General features: G+C 40.2%; 1 protein-coding gene across 2 annotated transcripts in view; it reads left to right on the top strand.

Moving 5' to 3' along the window:
* LOC115415980 (glutamate receptor ionotropic, delta-1-like) overlaps nucleotides 1-17,500 on the top strand; it is a 242,015-nt gene that overhangs the window by 37,075 nt on the left and 187,440 nt on the right. For both annotated transcript variants that reach the window (XM_030129660.1, XM_030129659.1), the window contains exon 2: nucleotides 16,125-16,330. In XM_030129660.1, the coding sequence (XP_029985520.1) occupies nucleotides 16,125-16,330 (206 nt within the window). The remainder of the gene's footprint in view (nucleotides 1-16,124; nucleotides 16,331-17,500) is intronic.

Genomic DNA, 17,500 nt, shown 5'->3' with positions numbered 1-17,500 from the left:
CTAATGAACCCACAGAAACAGGAAGTGGACTCATCAGAACCAGAACCAGAACCAGGACAGTCAACCACAATGAAATAGAGTAGAAGACACTATCTGCCATTTGTGCACATACATCGCAGTATGGGTACATCCACAAAATGAATAAAATATTGGACATTGGAATTCTTGTGTGTTTCCCTGAGTTACGGAGTTAGAAAAAGACTTGAATAAAAACAGAAACAGAACATAAACATAAAAACAGTTAAAACATATAAAAACAGTTAAAACACATAAAAACAGTTAAAATATATAAAAACAGCTAAAACATATAAAAACAGTTAAAACACATAAAAACAGTTAAAATATATAAAAACAGCTAAAACATATAAAAACAGTTAAAACACATAAAAACAGTTAAAATATATAAAAACAGCTAAAACATATAAAAACAGTTAAACACATAAAAACAGTTAAAATATATAAAAACAGCTAAAACATATAAAAACAGTTAAAACACATAAAAACAGTTAAAATATATAAAAACAGCTAAAACATATAAAAACAGTTAAAACACATAAAAACAGTTAAAATATATAAAAACAGCTAAAACATATAAAAACAGTTAAAACATATAAAAACAGTTAAAACATATAAAAACAGTTAAAATATATAAAAACCAGCTAAAACATAAAAAAAACAGTTAAAATATATTTTTTAAAAAACAGCTAAAACATATAAAACAGTTAAAATATATAAAAACAGCTAAAACATATAAAAACAGTTAAAACATATAAAAACAGTTAAAACATATAAAAACAGTTAAAATATATAAAAACAGCTAAAACATAAAAAAAAAACAGTTAAAATATATTTTTAAAAAAACAGCTAAAACATATAAAAACAGTTAAAATACATAAAAACAGTTAAAACATAAAAACAGTTAAAACATATAAAAACAGTTAAAATATATAAAAACAGTTAAAACATATAAAAACAGTTAAAACGCATAAAAACAGTTAAAACATATAAAAACAGTTAAAACATATAAAAACAGTTAAAACACATAAAAACAGTTAAAATATATAAAAACAGTTAAAATATATAAAAACAGTTAAAACATATAAAAACAGTTAAAACATATAAAAACAGTTAAAACACATAAAAACAGTTAAAATATATAAAAACAGTTATTGCACAGACAGACACAAATACACAAACTGTGTTCGACACATTCAGGTCCATGAACACACTCCTATCAGCTGTTAGTTTGACAGACAGGGGGCGTGTCCTATCGACACCCTTGGATGTTCTCCACTGTAAAAAATGTCTGTCATGTAGATCTTTGTAATGTTCATTTATGAACATGTTTACAGTGTTTGTTTGACGATAAATCCATGTGTGATCTAATGCATATACAGGTCCACCTCCTGAACCTGGAACAGCTGCACCCCAACCCCAGCCCTAACCCTAACCCTAGGGGGCTCTACCCTAACCCTAACCCTAACCCTAGGGGGCTCTACCCTAACCCTAACCCTAACCCTAGGGGGCTCTACCCTAACCCTAGGGGGCGCTACCCTAACCCTAACCCTAGGGGGCGCTACCCTAACCCTAACCCTAGGGGGCGCTACCCTAACCCTGCAAATGAAATGTCATATTTAATCCTACAGTTCAGGCTGGTTTTTATTGGTTGTTGTTAGATTATTGGTTGTTTTCTTCAGTGGATGGATCGTGTTGGTGTAAACCCTGTTCAGTGAACAGGTACAGATGCTGGACTCTTCTGGTCCATCTTGGATCATGGTCGGTGTCCAGCTGATGTGGATCGGTCTGGATCCTCCTGGTCCTGTTTGGGCTGGAGTCCACTGAACCCTAACGCATGTCAGTGGTGTCAGATCTGATGAGAAGAACCCGCAAACCAGGAGGATCTGGACCCGCAGACCTGGTGGATCTGGACCCGCAGAACAGGAGGATCTGGACCCGCAAACCAGGAGGATCTGGACTCGCAGACCTGGAGGATCTGGACCCGCACACCAGGAGGATCTGGACCCACAGACCTGGAGGATCTGGACCCAGAACCAGAACAGGGGTTCAGTCTGCTTATCCTGCACGTTCCGGACTTTTCCAGCCGTCATCAGCCTCCGTCCGCCTGCAGAATGGAAATATGGAAAATCAGACCCTGTGACCGTTAATTGATGGCACAGATAATGATTTTCTGTGGTTCTGACCCGACCCGACCTCAGCCCACGCACCGAAACAATGGACCTGATTAAAGTGACCCGTAAAGTTGATCTGTCAGAGTCTGGGCACATTTGGACTCTGGCTATTTACTGGAGTTCAGTTCTGTGTGTTGGACTGTGTTTGTGAACGTGTGTCGTGAACAGTTTTATGGTTCTGATGAAGTTCTGCTGGGGCCGTCACTGATCTGGGTTCAGCGCTGAGGTTCTGGAGCTCATCTGTTCTGACACAGTTTTTTTTCTGAATTTCCATCTGATTCTAAACAACCGACTGTTTATTCCTGAAAATAGTCAGTGAACATTCGTCTAATGTGTTTTGTTTTTTCTTTGTCACAAAGACGTTCCGTTATCGTCACTGAGGCGGAAAGAAAACAGAAAATCTCTCCATAATGAAGCTGGAGTCTGTTAATGCAGCCTTTTCTGCTTCTTCAACTGATTATTGATCCAAGAACCGTCTGATTGGACCGTTAACCCTTTAACCCCTGACGTGTCAGCGCTGACACGTTCTGAATGTACGATGTATTTAAATATTCATTTATTCATTCCGACTCACTGTAAAAATAGACGGTTTGGGCTTTTTTTTTTTTTTTTACACACCGTTTTCCTTGTGGGTTTTTTTTTTTTTTCCTGTTGTTTCCAGGGGTTTGGTGATTTTCCTTTATTTTTGCCTCCGCCAAGGAGGTTCTGTTTATGCCGGTGTTGGTTTGTCTGTCTGTCCATGTGCAGGATAACTCAAAAAGTTATGACAGATTTGGATGAAAATTTCAGGAAATGTTGATACTGGCACAAGGAACAAATGATTACATTTTGGTGGTGATCGGGGGGGGGGGGCACTGATCTGCCTCAGTGGAGGTCTGTGCTCTTCGAGTGCTTTTCTAGTTTTTACTGTTTTTACTGAGTGCAACTGATGTATGGAGTTAAACAGGTGTCAAAAAGCAGAAAAAAAGAGACTAAACTAAAACGACTTTTATTTTATTTTATTGTATTTATTTATGTATTTTATTATTATTATTATTTATTTATTTATTTATTCATTTATTTATTTATTGTAGTCAATTTCTTTGCATGTGTTTTTATGTTATTTATCATTTTGTAAATATTGTATTTGTTTTTGTTCATTCAGTTGCTTATTTTGTTTATTTTTTTAGGTTTTGTGTTTTTTATTTTATTATTTTTTATTGAATTTTGTTCCGTTTGTCTTTATGTTACTTACTATTTTGTTGGTTTATTATTTATTTTTGTTCATTTTATTGATCACTTTGGCTGTTTTTGTTCATTTTGTTGCTTGTTTTCTTCTTTTTTTTGACCGTGGAACAGCTTTTTTCCTTGTTGTTCAGTTTGTTCCAGTTCACAGTTGATGTTCAACATCCTAAATCTGTTACCGGTGTCCATTCTAGTGCCTTATTTAGTCCAAACCGGTCGAACTTCAGTTACTCTTTGTCTTTTTCTGTTCTTCCACCTGTTTTGACCCTAAAACACAGTAAAACAAAACCAGCAAAGAAATGAAACACAAACTCACAGCAGCTTTAATGAACCTGAAACAGACGCAGATTCACAGCAGAACCTTTACCTGCAGTCAGTACTCAGGGGTTAAAGGGTTAATGTGTGAACCTTTACCTGCAGTCAGTACTCAGGGGTTAAAGGGTTCAGATGTGACCCTTTACCTGCAGTCAGTACTCAGGGGTTAAAGGGTTAATGTGTGAACCTTTACCTGCAGTCAGTACTCAGGGGTTAAAGGGTTAATGTGTGAACCTTTACCTGCAGTCAGTACTCAGGGGTTAAAGGGTTAATGTGTGAACCTTTACCTGCAGTCAGTACTCAGGGGTTAAAGGGTTCAGATGTGAACCTTTACCTGCAGTCAGTACTCAGGGGTTAAAGGGTTAATGTGTGAACCTTTACCTGCAGTCAGTACTCAGGGGTTAAAGGGTTAATGTGTGAACCTTTACCTGCAGTCAGCACTCAGGGGTTAAAGGGTTAATGTGTGAACCTTTACCTGCAGTCAGCACTCGGGGGTTTAAAAGGTTAATATGTGAACCTTTAGCTTTAATCAGGGGTTAAAGGGTTAATACTTGGTCTCCTGTTTCAGCTGACTTCAGTTAAACTAATTCATCATCTCAGCTTCAGCCGTTAACAAGCTCATCCAGCTTCAAACCCTGGTGTGTTTACGACGGCAGTAACAGTCAATAATAACCGAAGTCGGACTAATGGAAGCTGACGTTAACGGTCCAGGATGACTGAAGGCTCAGTGTGTGCACCGTTAACCCTTCAGCGTCCACACTAACGCTCCAATCACCTCAAGTGTAGAATCTGCACAGCGTCACACTAATGTCAGGACAGATTTAATACTGTTTTTAACTTTTTGACTTTTTTTTTTTATTTTTATTTCATCAACTTTATCCATAAACAAAAATACCAAATACTTAATAACTGTCATATTTAACCCTTTAAATGACAGGTTTGTAATAGAAACAAACTATATTATTTCATAAAAAAAATCCAAAAGCCAAATATCCAAAATATTTATGTTTTACAAAAAAGATGTGAATAACCTGAAATATATGAAATTTCATCAGAAAAATTAGTGGAATTTTACCAATATTCTGCCTGCACGTATTATTTGTACATGTACATTTATGCACAATGATACACAAATGTTTAATAACAGGCAGAATCTTATTAAAATGACACATTTCAGGTTCTTATTTGCTTTTATTTATGTATTTATTTACATTTTTTTGTGAAAGGGCAGTTTGTAAATGTAATTTTTTTTTTTTAGTTAATTTGGACTATGCAACAAAACAACATAATCTGACTTAGTTCTTAGAAATAAAACATAGTAAGAAATCATGGGGGGAAAAAAAACAAAACTTATACATGAAAACAAAGTATGACTTCATTTGCACATTTGAATATTTTCACAGTGTAATGTTATTTTTTTCACTTAGATAAGAACGTGTATTTTTTTTTAATTATTATTTATGGTTCTTCTGTTCTTATTTGACTGGATCCATTTGGTCTGAATGTGGAACCTGGACTAAAATGACTTGGACAACCTGAGGACTGCTCATGTCTTCAGTGTCATTTTTGCACTTTCATCCCGCGTGTTTGACACCCTTCATCCACATGGACGTGTAAATATGCACGCGTTGCCATGGAAACATCCGGCGTCTTGCGTTGGGCTGTGTCTATTTGCTGGCATATCTGTTCATGTGAATGGAATGGGAGCGGCGTCTCCGTCCTCCTGTCCCCTCCATCCTCCTGCAGAGGACAGACGGGCGTCCACAGCGGCTCTGATGGACACAGATAAGGGCTGGTGTTTGTGCAGAGGGTGGACGCCGCCCCCCCACAGTGCCTTGCTCAAAGCCACTCTGCACCAGGTGATGAGAAGCGGTGTGTGGGCCGTTGCTTTCAAGTCCTTCTGCTGGTGTCGTTCCAGCGCTGGAACCCTAGAAACGGAGGATTTTTTATGTCCAGCAGAGTTTAGAAACGAGACGGACGAGTGGACGGACGACGGAGGAGGAGGATTCACCGCGGAAACAGAGGGACACGATGGCGTTAACGCCGACAACTGAAACTACACTGGAATCACATGAAAGATCCAATTTTACAAGCAGACAGTGAACGCAGCATGAACCTGAATATGGTGGACGTGGCTTTTGAATCCGTTAAACGTCAACATTTGTCTTTTTCTGTCCATGTTTATGACGTTAGTGCAGGAAAACACACTAAAGACGCAATTAAGGCAGAAAAAAGACAAGTAGTAGAGTTAACCCTCTAAGACCCACAGCTAGTTTAATGACAACACAAGTGATTTAGCATCTTTTATTATAGTTTTATCCTCTTGATTTGACATGTTTTCAGTGTAAATCCTGTATGTTTCTATATTTAATTCACTGATCTGTAGATGTTCAGTAAAGCTCAGAGTAAATTTAAAGTTTATTACATTAAAGGTCCTGAACATGTTTACAGTGGATTACAGAAACACCTTCAGTCTGAATTGTTGGTGTTTTTTTAGGGACACAGACTCCATTTCCCATGAGCACTAGCTCCTACTGTCATTAGGGCTTTGTATCGGCAAGAATCTGGCGATACAATACAAATCACAATGCTAGGATCATGATACAATGTATCACGATATATCATGATACTGTTAAAAAAGGCAATTTTTTATTGGTTTTGTTTCTTTTTTTTAAAAGATTATTTCCTGGAAAAATTGAATTACAGCAGAAATATGTACAAATACTAAACGCATTTTTATTTGATCCCAACAGGATCTAATGTTCTATCACAAAATGTTCCTGTGTTCAAACTGAAATTCTGTTTTACAGACATTACAGTTTAGTTTAGTTTAGTTTAGTTTAGTTTAGTTTAGTTTAGTTTAGTTTAGTTTAGTTTACTTCAGACACAGACTTAATGCAAAACATATGGAAGAAAAACAATAATAATAATAATAATAATAATAATAATAATAATAATAATAATAAACAATACACAAATTTAAAAAATCAAATCATAGAAAAAAAGAACAACTGTTGTGCCTGAAAGGAAGTAGGAAGAAGCCACTGCTCATCCAGTCCTACCTAGTTTCAGATCCTGTTCAGATGTTCATATTCTATTAGTTCAGAACTAACATCAGAACAGTATTTTAGTTCAGTCCCAACAAAGGAACAAACATTATTGAATAAAACAGTGTTAAATAATAATAAATAAAATATGAACAAAAAAGAAAACTGAACCTCTGCCATATCTGCATGTGAATAAATACCTAAAAATATCCATACAGTACTTTTTAATATCGATACAGTATTGTGAAATGAAATATTGCGATATATTGCAGAACTGATATTTTCTTCCACTCCTAACTGTCATAAGGGCAGAACTGTGTCCCAGGTGTTTTTAATCTAACGACTGCACAGTGCATCCTCTTTCTAACTGTGCATTTCTTTTTTCCACAGTAACTTTCAGGTGCAAAGTCACGTTTGAAACGAGACGACAAACTTCATAAAGTCTGTTTGTGTTGTAGTTTAGTAACTGGAGTGAAAACCAAAGTGGTTCTGGTTCTTCTATTCAGTTAAATCTGCAGTGGATTTGGATGAAAACACATATAACCCATAGTTTTCTGTACTGTTTCACCATCCCACACTGTTAAAAAAAAAAAAAAGCTGTAATATTCTGGCAGCTGGGGTCCCAAAAAAAATACTGTAAAATAACAGAAAATAACCATCTCATAAAAATATGGTAATTTTCCGTAATTAAAATACAGTTTTTTGCCCTAACTTTACAGGAGATTTTGCAGATTTTTTTGGACTTTTTAATGTTTAATAAAGAATATTTACATGTATTAAAACAATCAAAGTACACACACACACACACACACACACACACACACACGCATATATGTGTGTATATATATAATTTTCAGTGAGACTCAGTTGTCCAATCCACTGATAAAAACTGTATTTGGACAGTTTATCAGTGCTTATACATGTTATACATTCACAAAAATACATTTATTCAACATTTTTGTTGTGAAAACTCCTGTAATTACACAAGATATTTGTCAATTAACAAACAAGTCTGGTTCAACTGACAGAACTAATACTTCTGTTACAGTTAATTGTCAGTAATTTTATCTCTTTTTATTTATTTATTTATTTATTTTTAACAGTATTAAACTTTAAATTAACATTTTAATCTCATAAATAGAAAATAAATATTTGTGAAATTACGATACATTTGCAAATGTATTTTAACTGTATTTTTCTGCGAAAAAAGAAAAACATTTCTTTTAAAAAACTGAAATTTTCTGGTTATTCACAGTTACAGTTTCTTCATGTCATTTTACATTTGACATGTACAATCAGTCCATTTTTGTCATTTCATTGATATTTTCCTGTATCTTAAAAACAGAGGAAAAATCTGTAAAATACACAGAGAAAATTTTGTTAAATTACAGATTTTTTTTACAGTGCATAAACCAAATTCTACATCATCAGAATGTCATAAAATGATCCTGTGGATTTTTCCACTGCTCTGCTTTTTGGTCATGTTTATGTATTTATTTATTTTGAACTGACTGAATAAGTAGAATTTTCCAGATGCTGGACCCTTCCAATCCTTCTGTCAAACAGAGAAAACACTGAAATTAGATGAAAATTAATGCACATTTTTGGACAAATAATAGATTTTCCTGTTGGTCTCCCATGGCAACAGCATCATCTGCATGGACCAAAACCAGGATAAAGGCTGTAATTTACCATCGTTTTGGAGCTTCATTCTGCAAACATCTAAAACAGACGACTGGACAGGGTTTGAACCCAGGACCATGAATGGATTAAAGACGTGTCCCAGGTTTTAGACCGGGGTGGGCAATTATTTTTTACATGGGGCCACATGACAACAAGAAAATATTATGGAGGGCTGGACTGAAAGGCTGAACTAAAGTCTGCATAATATTAAGTGTGTTTCTTTTATATAAAGCAGTAAATAGCATTGTTTTGATAAGTTGGTAAGGCTGGTAAGAGTATATGTTATAACTGAGCAATGAAAAAGAGAGGTTATCTTAGAAGAAATGACATTTACTTAATAAAATTTCTCAAAACAATGGTTAACAAAATGTGAACATTTGAACAGTTTTTGAGTCATTATATTAGTGACCATTTTCAGCCACATTCAGTAAGATACAGCATATCAGAAAATAATGATGCCTACATTTGTGGTTAAATCACATTCACACTCATCACTCATTCTGTGTTTTTCAGTTCTTTTTTCTTGTGCAGTGAGAGAAATCTAGTCTGTGTTGGTCTTTAACAAGTGCATCAAAGTCCGGTTGAATGTCTGAGGTGGAGATGCGAAGCACAGCTGACAGATGATCATCAGTAAGAGAGGATCTGTACCTGGACTTGTTAAACTTCATCACTGAGAATGTTTGTTCACTTATGAAGGTGGAGCCAAAGACAGCAAACATCTGCTGAGCATGTCTCCTCATGTTTGGAAACTTCAGTAGAATTTCAGCAGTGGTTGGGACTTCCAGTGCTCTGCCAGTTCTGCATCAGACTGCAGATCAGTGAGTTCCAGCTGGACATCACTAGGTGCATCATCCACACTGCAGGTAAATGGAGAAGAAATCAGGTGCATTTCACTCTCCATTGTTCTGAGATCTTTCAATCGCCTTGAAAACTCACCATGCAGTGCTCCTAACAGGTGAGTACCTGCGGAGGTTATCATCTGATGGTGCAACTTGTTTCAGGGTTTGCATGTGAGTGAGATTGTTGCTCTCCAGTTGCCTAAAAAGAAACTGTAACTTCGTCATGAAAGCCTTCACCAGGTTGTGCATGTCATGAACAAAAAGGCCCTGGCCATGCAGTCTGGTGTTCAGTGCAGTCACATCAACAGCAAATGCAACATCTGCCATCCACTTCCTATCTGAGCGCTCTGGGATGTCTTTGCCTTTCTTCTCACAAAACTCTCGGATCTCTGCTTTCAGACCCCAGACTCTTTTTAGCCCCCTGCCCAGGCTGAGCCGTCGGACAGCTGTGGGATATCTGAAGTCACTATGTTCAGTCTCGTGCTCCTCTAAAAGTGCAACAAACTGCCCGTGATTCAGCGCTCGTGCCCTGATAAAGTTGACTATTTTAGTTACAACATCAATCACGTCATCAGTTTTAAGCACTGGCTTACACAACACATGCCGATGTAAAATAAAACGCAAAAATACCACTTTCTGATCTGGGCTGATTTCAGTCACTTTGCCTTGCGTACGTTTCAACAGCCTGACGTTTTTCCTGTTAAATTTGGACAACCGTCCGTCGTGACACCCGTCAGTCTGTCCCACGTCAGTCCCGGTGTGTCCATGTATGCATTTTACCTCCGTGAACAGATCGCTCCCCGTCGTCGTCCCTTTCATGGAGCGCATTGCTGCCAGCTCCTCTGTACTCTTGGAGTCCGTTATCCCACGGACAAATGCAAGTAACTGGGCTGTGTCACGGACATCACAGCTCTCATCCAAAGCCGAGGAGAAAAAGTCCAAATTTGCCACTTCACGTTGCAGCTGAAGCTCCAAATTTCCCACAATGTCCTGGATCCTTCTGGCCACGGTGCGCCTGGACAGTGGGACTTGCTCGAATGCTTCTTGTTTTTCAGGACACGAGTGCTGCAGAGTCCACCAAGCACTCTTTTACAAACTGTCCCTCTGAGAATGGCTAACTGTTTTTAGCGATTTTGTGCGATATTACAAAGCTGGTCCTGGTTGCTGCATCCCTGGGTGTGTGAAGCTGGGTAAAAAACCCTTGTCACTTTTGTAGCTTAGCTACCAAATGTTCCGATATCCGCGCCATTTCAGCATCATTCAAGTTTTTATATTTCTCCGAATGTTTCATCTCATAACGTCGACTCAAATTGTAATCTTTGAACACGGCAATCTGGTCTCCGCAAACCAAACACACCGCTTTACCTCTGACTTCAGTAAATAAATACTCAGCAGTCCATGTCTTCTGGAAAACCCTGCGTTCAGCATCTACCTTTCTTTTTTTAGTCGACATTTTGGGGGCGAAAGTCGTCTTGACACCCGTAACCTGCCTACGACAACGTCAGTTCAGTAACACACGTCACTTACGTACCTTACGTACCTTACGTACCTTACGTACCTATGCGCGACGTAAAAAACACAACTTCAAAATAAAAGCAATGCACACTCAATCCACACATGAGGTAAAATGAGAAAAGACGTTTATTTTGTAATTTCTTTCTGGTTGTCAGAGTCAACCAGAGGGCCGTAAAAGGCCCAGGTCTGTTTTAGACGCTGGTTGAATTCCAGCAGTCCCACAGAACACACGTCCCTGTGGTCCGTCTGAGTTCAGCTGTCCCATATTCATACTGATGTGTTCCAAACACAAGAGTGTGAAGTTGGTTTGTCCACTCAGTCCCAAGTGTGACGACGATGAGTTTCTTTCTGTGATTTTTTTTTTTTCTATGTTGTGTTATTTTCATGTGTTGTACTCAGTGTGTGTTGTGTTGTGGTGTCTTGTTGTATTGTGTTTGTGTGTTGTGTGTTTTTGTGTTTGTTGTTGTTTTGTGTTTGCGTGTTGTGTGTTTTTGTGTTGTGTGTTGTGTTATTTTCATTTGTTGTACTTGGTGTGTGTTGTGTAGTTGTGTTGTGTAGTTGTGTTTTTGTGTTGCTGTGTAGTTGTGTTGTGTTTTTGTCTTGTGTGTTGTACTCAGCGTGTGTTGTGTTGTGTTGTTATTGTGTTGTGTGTTTTTGTATTGTTGTGTTGTATGTTATGTGTGTCTTTGTTGTTGTGTGATAATCCCCCAGTGTACAGTCGGTGGATGAACAGATGTGGACCCGTCTGCGTCCCCCGTCCTCAGATGTGGACCCGTCTGCGTCCCCCGTCCTCAGATGCGGACCCGTCTGCGTCCCCCGTCCTCAGATGCGGACCCGTCTGCGTCCCCCGTCCTCAGATGCGGACCCGTCTGCGTCCCCCGTCCTCAGATGCGGACCCGTCTGCGTCCCCCGTCCTCAGATCAGACACCTGTGCTGTCTCTGCTCAGATGTTTCTCAGATGTTTGTTCCACAGTCGTTCACAGATTGGGTCGAACTGCCTTCAGTTCATTTTTCTGTCCTCGATGAGTCGGAGACGAAGCAGAAAAGACGAGTGACGGACGGACGGACTGAAAGAAGGACCAGAGCAGCGGAAAGAGTGGAGATGGACGATAAGAGCCAGGCAGAAAAAGACGACTGTCAGCGCTAACAGAAGGAGGAGGGGGGCGGGGGGGGCAGAGGGGGGGGTCAGGCTAAACTCCATGTCCACAGTGATAACAGTCACAGACAACGTTCTGTCCAAGTTTAGGCTGAGTTTGTCTTTGTGTTTCTTTTTTAATTTTTTGTCGCATTTCAATGACGTAAACAGGATAAATACAACCTGAACGTGGGTCAGATTTAGGACCACATATGAAAGTGGTCTGGGTCAGATTTCGGACCACATATGAAAGTGGTCTGGGTCAGATTTCGGACCACATATGAAAGTGGTCTGGGTCAGATTTAGGACCACTTATGAAAGTGGTCTGGGTCAGATTTAGGACCACTTATGAAAGTGGTCTGGGTCAGATTTAGGACCACATATGAAAGTGGTCTGGGTCAGATTTAGGACCACTTATGAAAGTGGTCTGGGTCAGATTTAGGACCACTTATGAAAGTGGTCTGGGTCAGATTTAGGACCACTTATGAAAGTGGTCTGGGTCAGATTTAGGACCACATATGAAAGTGGTCTGGGTCAGATTTAGGACCACTTATGAAAGTGGTCTGGGTCAGATTTAGGACCACTTATGAAAGTGGTCCGGGTCAGATCAGTTCTGTTCAGACTGTCTGTAACAGATCAGATCCAGGTCACATTTGAATGTATCCTTAGTGTCAGAACCTGTCGACCTCACACACCCAGCTGGTTCCAGTCCTGGTTCTGGTTCTGGCTCTGGTTCTGGTTCTGGCTCTGGCTCTGGCTCTGGCTCTGGCTCTGGCTCTGGTTCTGGTTCTGGCTCTGGCTCTGGCTCTGGTTCTGGCTCTGGCTCTGGTTCTGGCTCTGGTTCTGGCTCTAGCTCTGGCTCTGGTTCTGGTTCTGGCTCTGGTTCTGGCTCTGGTTCTGGTTCTGGCTCTGGCTCTGGTTCTGGTTCTGGCTCTGGTTCTGGCTCTAGCTCTGGCTCTGGTTCTGGTTCTGGCTCTGGTTCTGGTTCTGGCTCTGGTTCTGGCTCTGGTTCTGGCTCTGGTTCTGGCTCTGGTTCTGGTTCTGGTTCTGGCTCTGGCTCTGGTTCTGGCTCTGGTTCTGGCTCTGGCTCTGGTTCTGGTTCTGGCTCTGGTTCTGGTTCTGGTTCTGGCTCTGGCTCTGGTTCTGGTTCTGGTTCTGGTTCTGGCTCTGGTTCTGGCTCTGGCTCTGGCTCTGGTTCTGGCTCTGGCTCTGGCTCTGGTTCTGGTTCTGGCTCTGGCTCTGGCTCTGGCTCTGGTTCTGGCTCTGGCTCTGGTGGACCAGACGCTGTCGTACAGAGACACTGGACCCGTTTCAGTTGGATTCCAGTCTCAGTGTTTGTTGTGAAGCAGCTGCTGAAACATGTTTGAAACAGGCTGAATTCAAACATGAAGCGGAGCGTTTCACCTCCTGTCGTTTTCATCTGACTGTCACGGCAATTAAAGCCGAGCTGAACCAAACTACGGAACCGCTGCTTCAGCTGCAGGGGTTCTGTTCTGTTCTTTTATATTCTGTTGTTTCAAAGCAGACCCAGCCTGTGGAACCGTTTCTGTCCGTCTGAAACAGCGCTAACACACATGGGTCTGATTATCAGTTCGGAGCTTCTTCACCTCAGCTGTTCGACACTCAGATCAGAAACGTCCAGTCATTCTGTTTTTTGTTTTTTTTACAGTTTAAGGGTTGAGTTTTGGTTCTGAGTGAAAATCAGACGTTTGTTTGTGAGACATGAGTCAAGAACACACCTGTCCTCTGTGCTTTAATAATAATGTGGCTGAAGTGTGCTCACAGCTCTTCTGTGTCTGTGTTCATATTAAATCAGTCTCAGTGAATCCAAAGGAACTTTGTGTTGGTAAATGACAGTTGTTCAAATGGACAGGATTTCAGTTCTGTTCAACATGTTGATGCTCATATGAACTATGTTTTCAGCTCCAAAATGAACCATTTCAGCACAATTAATGCTATATTTTCATGTCACAAATGGACAAGTTCTATTTGAACTGAATTGAGCTGAAAAACAAATCTTCTCTTCTTTTGGATTCCCCAGTTTTTCTTCCCAGATTCTCTCCTCCATATCACATGTTTTATTTGTACAGGTTCAATCTGGAGTATGGTGCTGATCCATCCTGCTTCTGTTCCACCAACACATACATGAAGAATGGCACACAGCACTGTTTACATCAACACTTTTACAATAAGAAGCATTTTTATACAGAAAGAACAATTCTAGATTGTTCTTTCCTCTTTAGTCTGATGCTAAACTATCCAATAAATAATAGTGCTCCTAGTTTTTGCACAGGGATCATTAGTGTAAACGCTGACATGGCTGCAGAGCATCAGTATGATGGGATCCACAACAACCATGTCACATCCGTCCACTGACACATTTAGTGTTTTTGTGTCAGCTGGGATTGTTTTAGATCCACAATAGCAACATTTATGAAGAAGAGCACAATTAGCAATAGGAAGTCTAGAAGTTTATTCCTAATAAAGTACTGGGACTGACCAGAGCATCATGGGTAATGTCACGTCCGTCCACCAACAAAAGTTTTCACATCCACGTGCTATTCCAAATCCAATATTTATGAAAATAGAGCTTCCACTGTCAGAGAATATCAGTAGTCTGTGCACAGATGGATTAGCATTATTTACACACACTTCTATGACTTTAGGAAAACTGTTGTTTTTTTTTGACAAAAATGGACACTCATTTGACCCCCTAAGGAAATTTTAGCCTAATAATAATAATAATAACAATAATAATACATCACACTTATATAGCATTTTTTTGGACACTCAAAGACGCTTCACAAACAAACAAAAAGAACAGAGAGAGAAAATAAAAGAGGCTCAAGAAAATGGTTTAGGAACTGACTAATCCACAGGTTCAGGAGCAGATTTGTCCAAAATCGACATTTCTCCAACAGAAATTCAGTAAAACAACCCAATCCTGACACCTTGGATGTGTTTTCGTTCAGTTCTGCTCCTTAGGTTAATATCATAATGCCTCTACAGTTTTATTACGTATTTATTCTAATTGTTGATTGTATTGTTTGTTTGATTTTTTGCTCTATTTTAATCCTGACTCTATCTGTTGTCTATGATAATATGACAGTAGTGAAGTGTCCTGGTTTATATTTACTGTCTTCATCAGGGTGTTTTATTCACTGGGGTTTTATTTAGATTTATTTAGATTTATTTATTCATGACTACCTCTGCAATCACAGTTGTAAATATAAAAGTTCCCATACTGCACAGCTCATGTTTCTATTCTATGGTATCCTGTCTGTGTTTGATCCATGTTACTCTGTTTTATTTTTGGCACAGGTGTTATTTATTGTAGTTCTTCTTCTTTTGTCTTTGGTTGGATGAGTGTTGAGTGATCAGAGTCACAAAATCCAACAACTCATGGACAAACTGCTCAAAAACCATGAAAAAATGAGTAAAACCATGAAAAAGTTGAACTGGGGACAAACTATCTGGACATAAATCTGAGGACACGTCCTGTCTCCAGCTGTGAAGTGTCCTGTTTATGAGGATCACACATAAAAACATCAGTGTTTCCTTAAAGTTTAATGACATGGGATCAAAGTAGATGGTTAGATGAAGAAGAAAATTATTATTTACAGTCAGAGCAGGAAAAATATTAGAGACATTTAGAGGAAGAACATTTGAAAACAAGTTATAATTTAAAAAAAACAAAACAAAATCAATGTTGAAGTTCAAATAAAAACCATCTGTGAGGTGTTTTAGAAACAAAAAGAAGAACTTAAATGAACCAGTGTCTGAGCTCCATCTGAGAACTGAGGAGAACGGACCAATCACAGCCAGGGGAGGCGGGGCTTTGGCTGATGACCACTAACGAGCCCTGATGGTCCACGCCTGTGTGTGTGTGTGTGTGTGTGTGTGTGTGTGTGTGTGTGTGTGTGTGTGTAAACTGTCCCTGAGGACAGGTACAGGTAATGATATTTAATGGATTGGACTGGGTTCTGCAATGGTGGGTCTGATTCTGTGGCTGGGTCTGGGTCTAGGTCTAGGTTTGTGGGTCTGGGTCTGTGATGGGGTCTGGGTCTGGGTCTGTTTCTGTGATAGGGTCTGGGTCTGGGTCTGGGTCTGTGGGTCTGGGTCTGTGATGGTGTCTGTCCCTGTCCCTCATGGGCGGTCTTGTGTGTCTCTGGTCCAGATATCCGGGGTCTGCAGGGCTTCCTGGACCAGACGTCCCGTCAGGGGGTGGACGTGGCCCTGCAGAGGGTGGACCGGAACATCAGTAAGGTCTTCACCAACCTGTTCACCACCATGAGGACCGAGGAGCTGAACCGGTACCGGGACACGCTGCGCAGGGCCGTCCTCCTGCTCAGTCCACATGGAGCCCACTCCTTCATCCAACAGGTAGGACCCCCAGACTGTAGCCCCGCCCACGGCCGGGACAAGAGGACGGCTGAGGGGGTGGGGTCTGTGAGGGGGTGGGGTCTGTGAGGGGGACGGGTGACGGGTGTGGTCTGTGAGGGGTATGGATGAGTGGGTGTGGTCTCTGAGGGGGATGGAAGAGTGGGTGTGGTCTCTGAGGGGGGACAGATGAGTGGGTGTGGTCTCTGAAGGGGGGGCGAATGAGTGGGTGTGGTCTCTGAAAGGGGGGATGGATGAGTGGGTGTGGTCTCCGAATGGGGGGGGACGGATGAGTGGGTGTGGTCTCCGAATGGGGGGACGGATGAGTGGGTGTGGTCTCTGAAGGGGGGATGGAAAAGTGGGTGTGGTCTCTGAGGGGGGACAGATGAGTGGGTGTGGTCTCTGTTGAATTGATGAATAGTGTTTCAGTCTAAATGTTCATATGAGTTAATGATGCGTTCAGGTGCTTCGGTTCTTTTTTCCTTTACTCGTTAATATTATTTCCTCTGCCAAGGAGGTTATGTTTTTGTCGGTGTTGGTTTGTCTGTTTCTTAGCAAGATATCTCAAAAAGTTATGGACGGATTTGAATGAAAATTTCAGGAAATGTTGATACTGACACAAGGAACAAATGATTACATTTTGGTGGTGATTGGGGGGGGGGGGGGGGGGGGCACTGATCAAAGCACTCGTAGAGTGCAGACCTCTGCCAAGGCAGATCAGTGCCCCTCCAATCACCACCAAAATGTAATCACTTGTTCCTTGTGTCAGTATCAACATTTCCTGAAGTTTTCATCCAAATCCGGGGCACTGATCTGCCTTGGTGGAGGTCTGCGCTCTCCAGGAGCTTCTACTTATTAAAGTGAAACTCTGCAGCTTAAAGACGACAGCCACGAATCTATCAGTCCACCTTAAAGGTTGGAGCACCTTCAGCTGACTTTTGTCATTGTTTTTCTCACCAAATGTGATGCTGTAAAATGTGCATGAGTTAAATATGTAGTATGTGTGTTTTTTCACACAGATATTAAATTAAATTGAATCCACGTTTATCGTCCACAGCTGTAGAAAATGTTCTTCAGTTCCAATCAATAAGTCGATAAAACATTATTTCTAGTTTTTATCACATCTGCTGATCTGGTCCAATGATCCTTTGTAGATGTTTGTAGTTTCCGAAC

This window comes from Sphaeramia orbicularis, unplaced genomic scaffold (genome assembly GCF_902148855.1).
Source record: "Sphaeramia orbicularis unplaced genomic scaffold, fSphaOr1.1, whole genome shotgun sequence".
NCBI classification, from domain to species: Eukaryota; Metazoa; Chordata; class Actinopteri; order Kurtiformes; family Apogonidae; genus Sphaeramia; species Sphaeramia orbicularis.
This window is presented reverse-complemented; position numbering and strand designations above follow the sequence as displayed.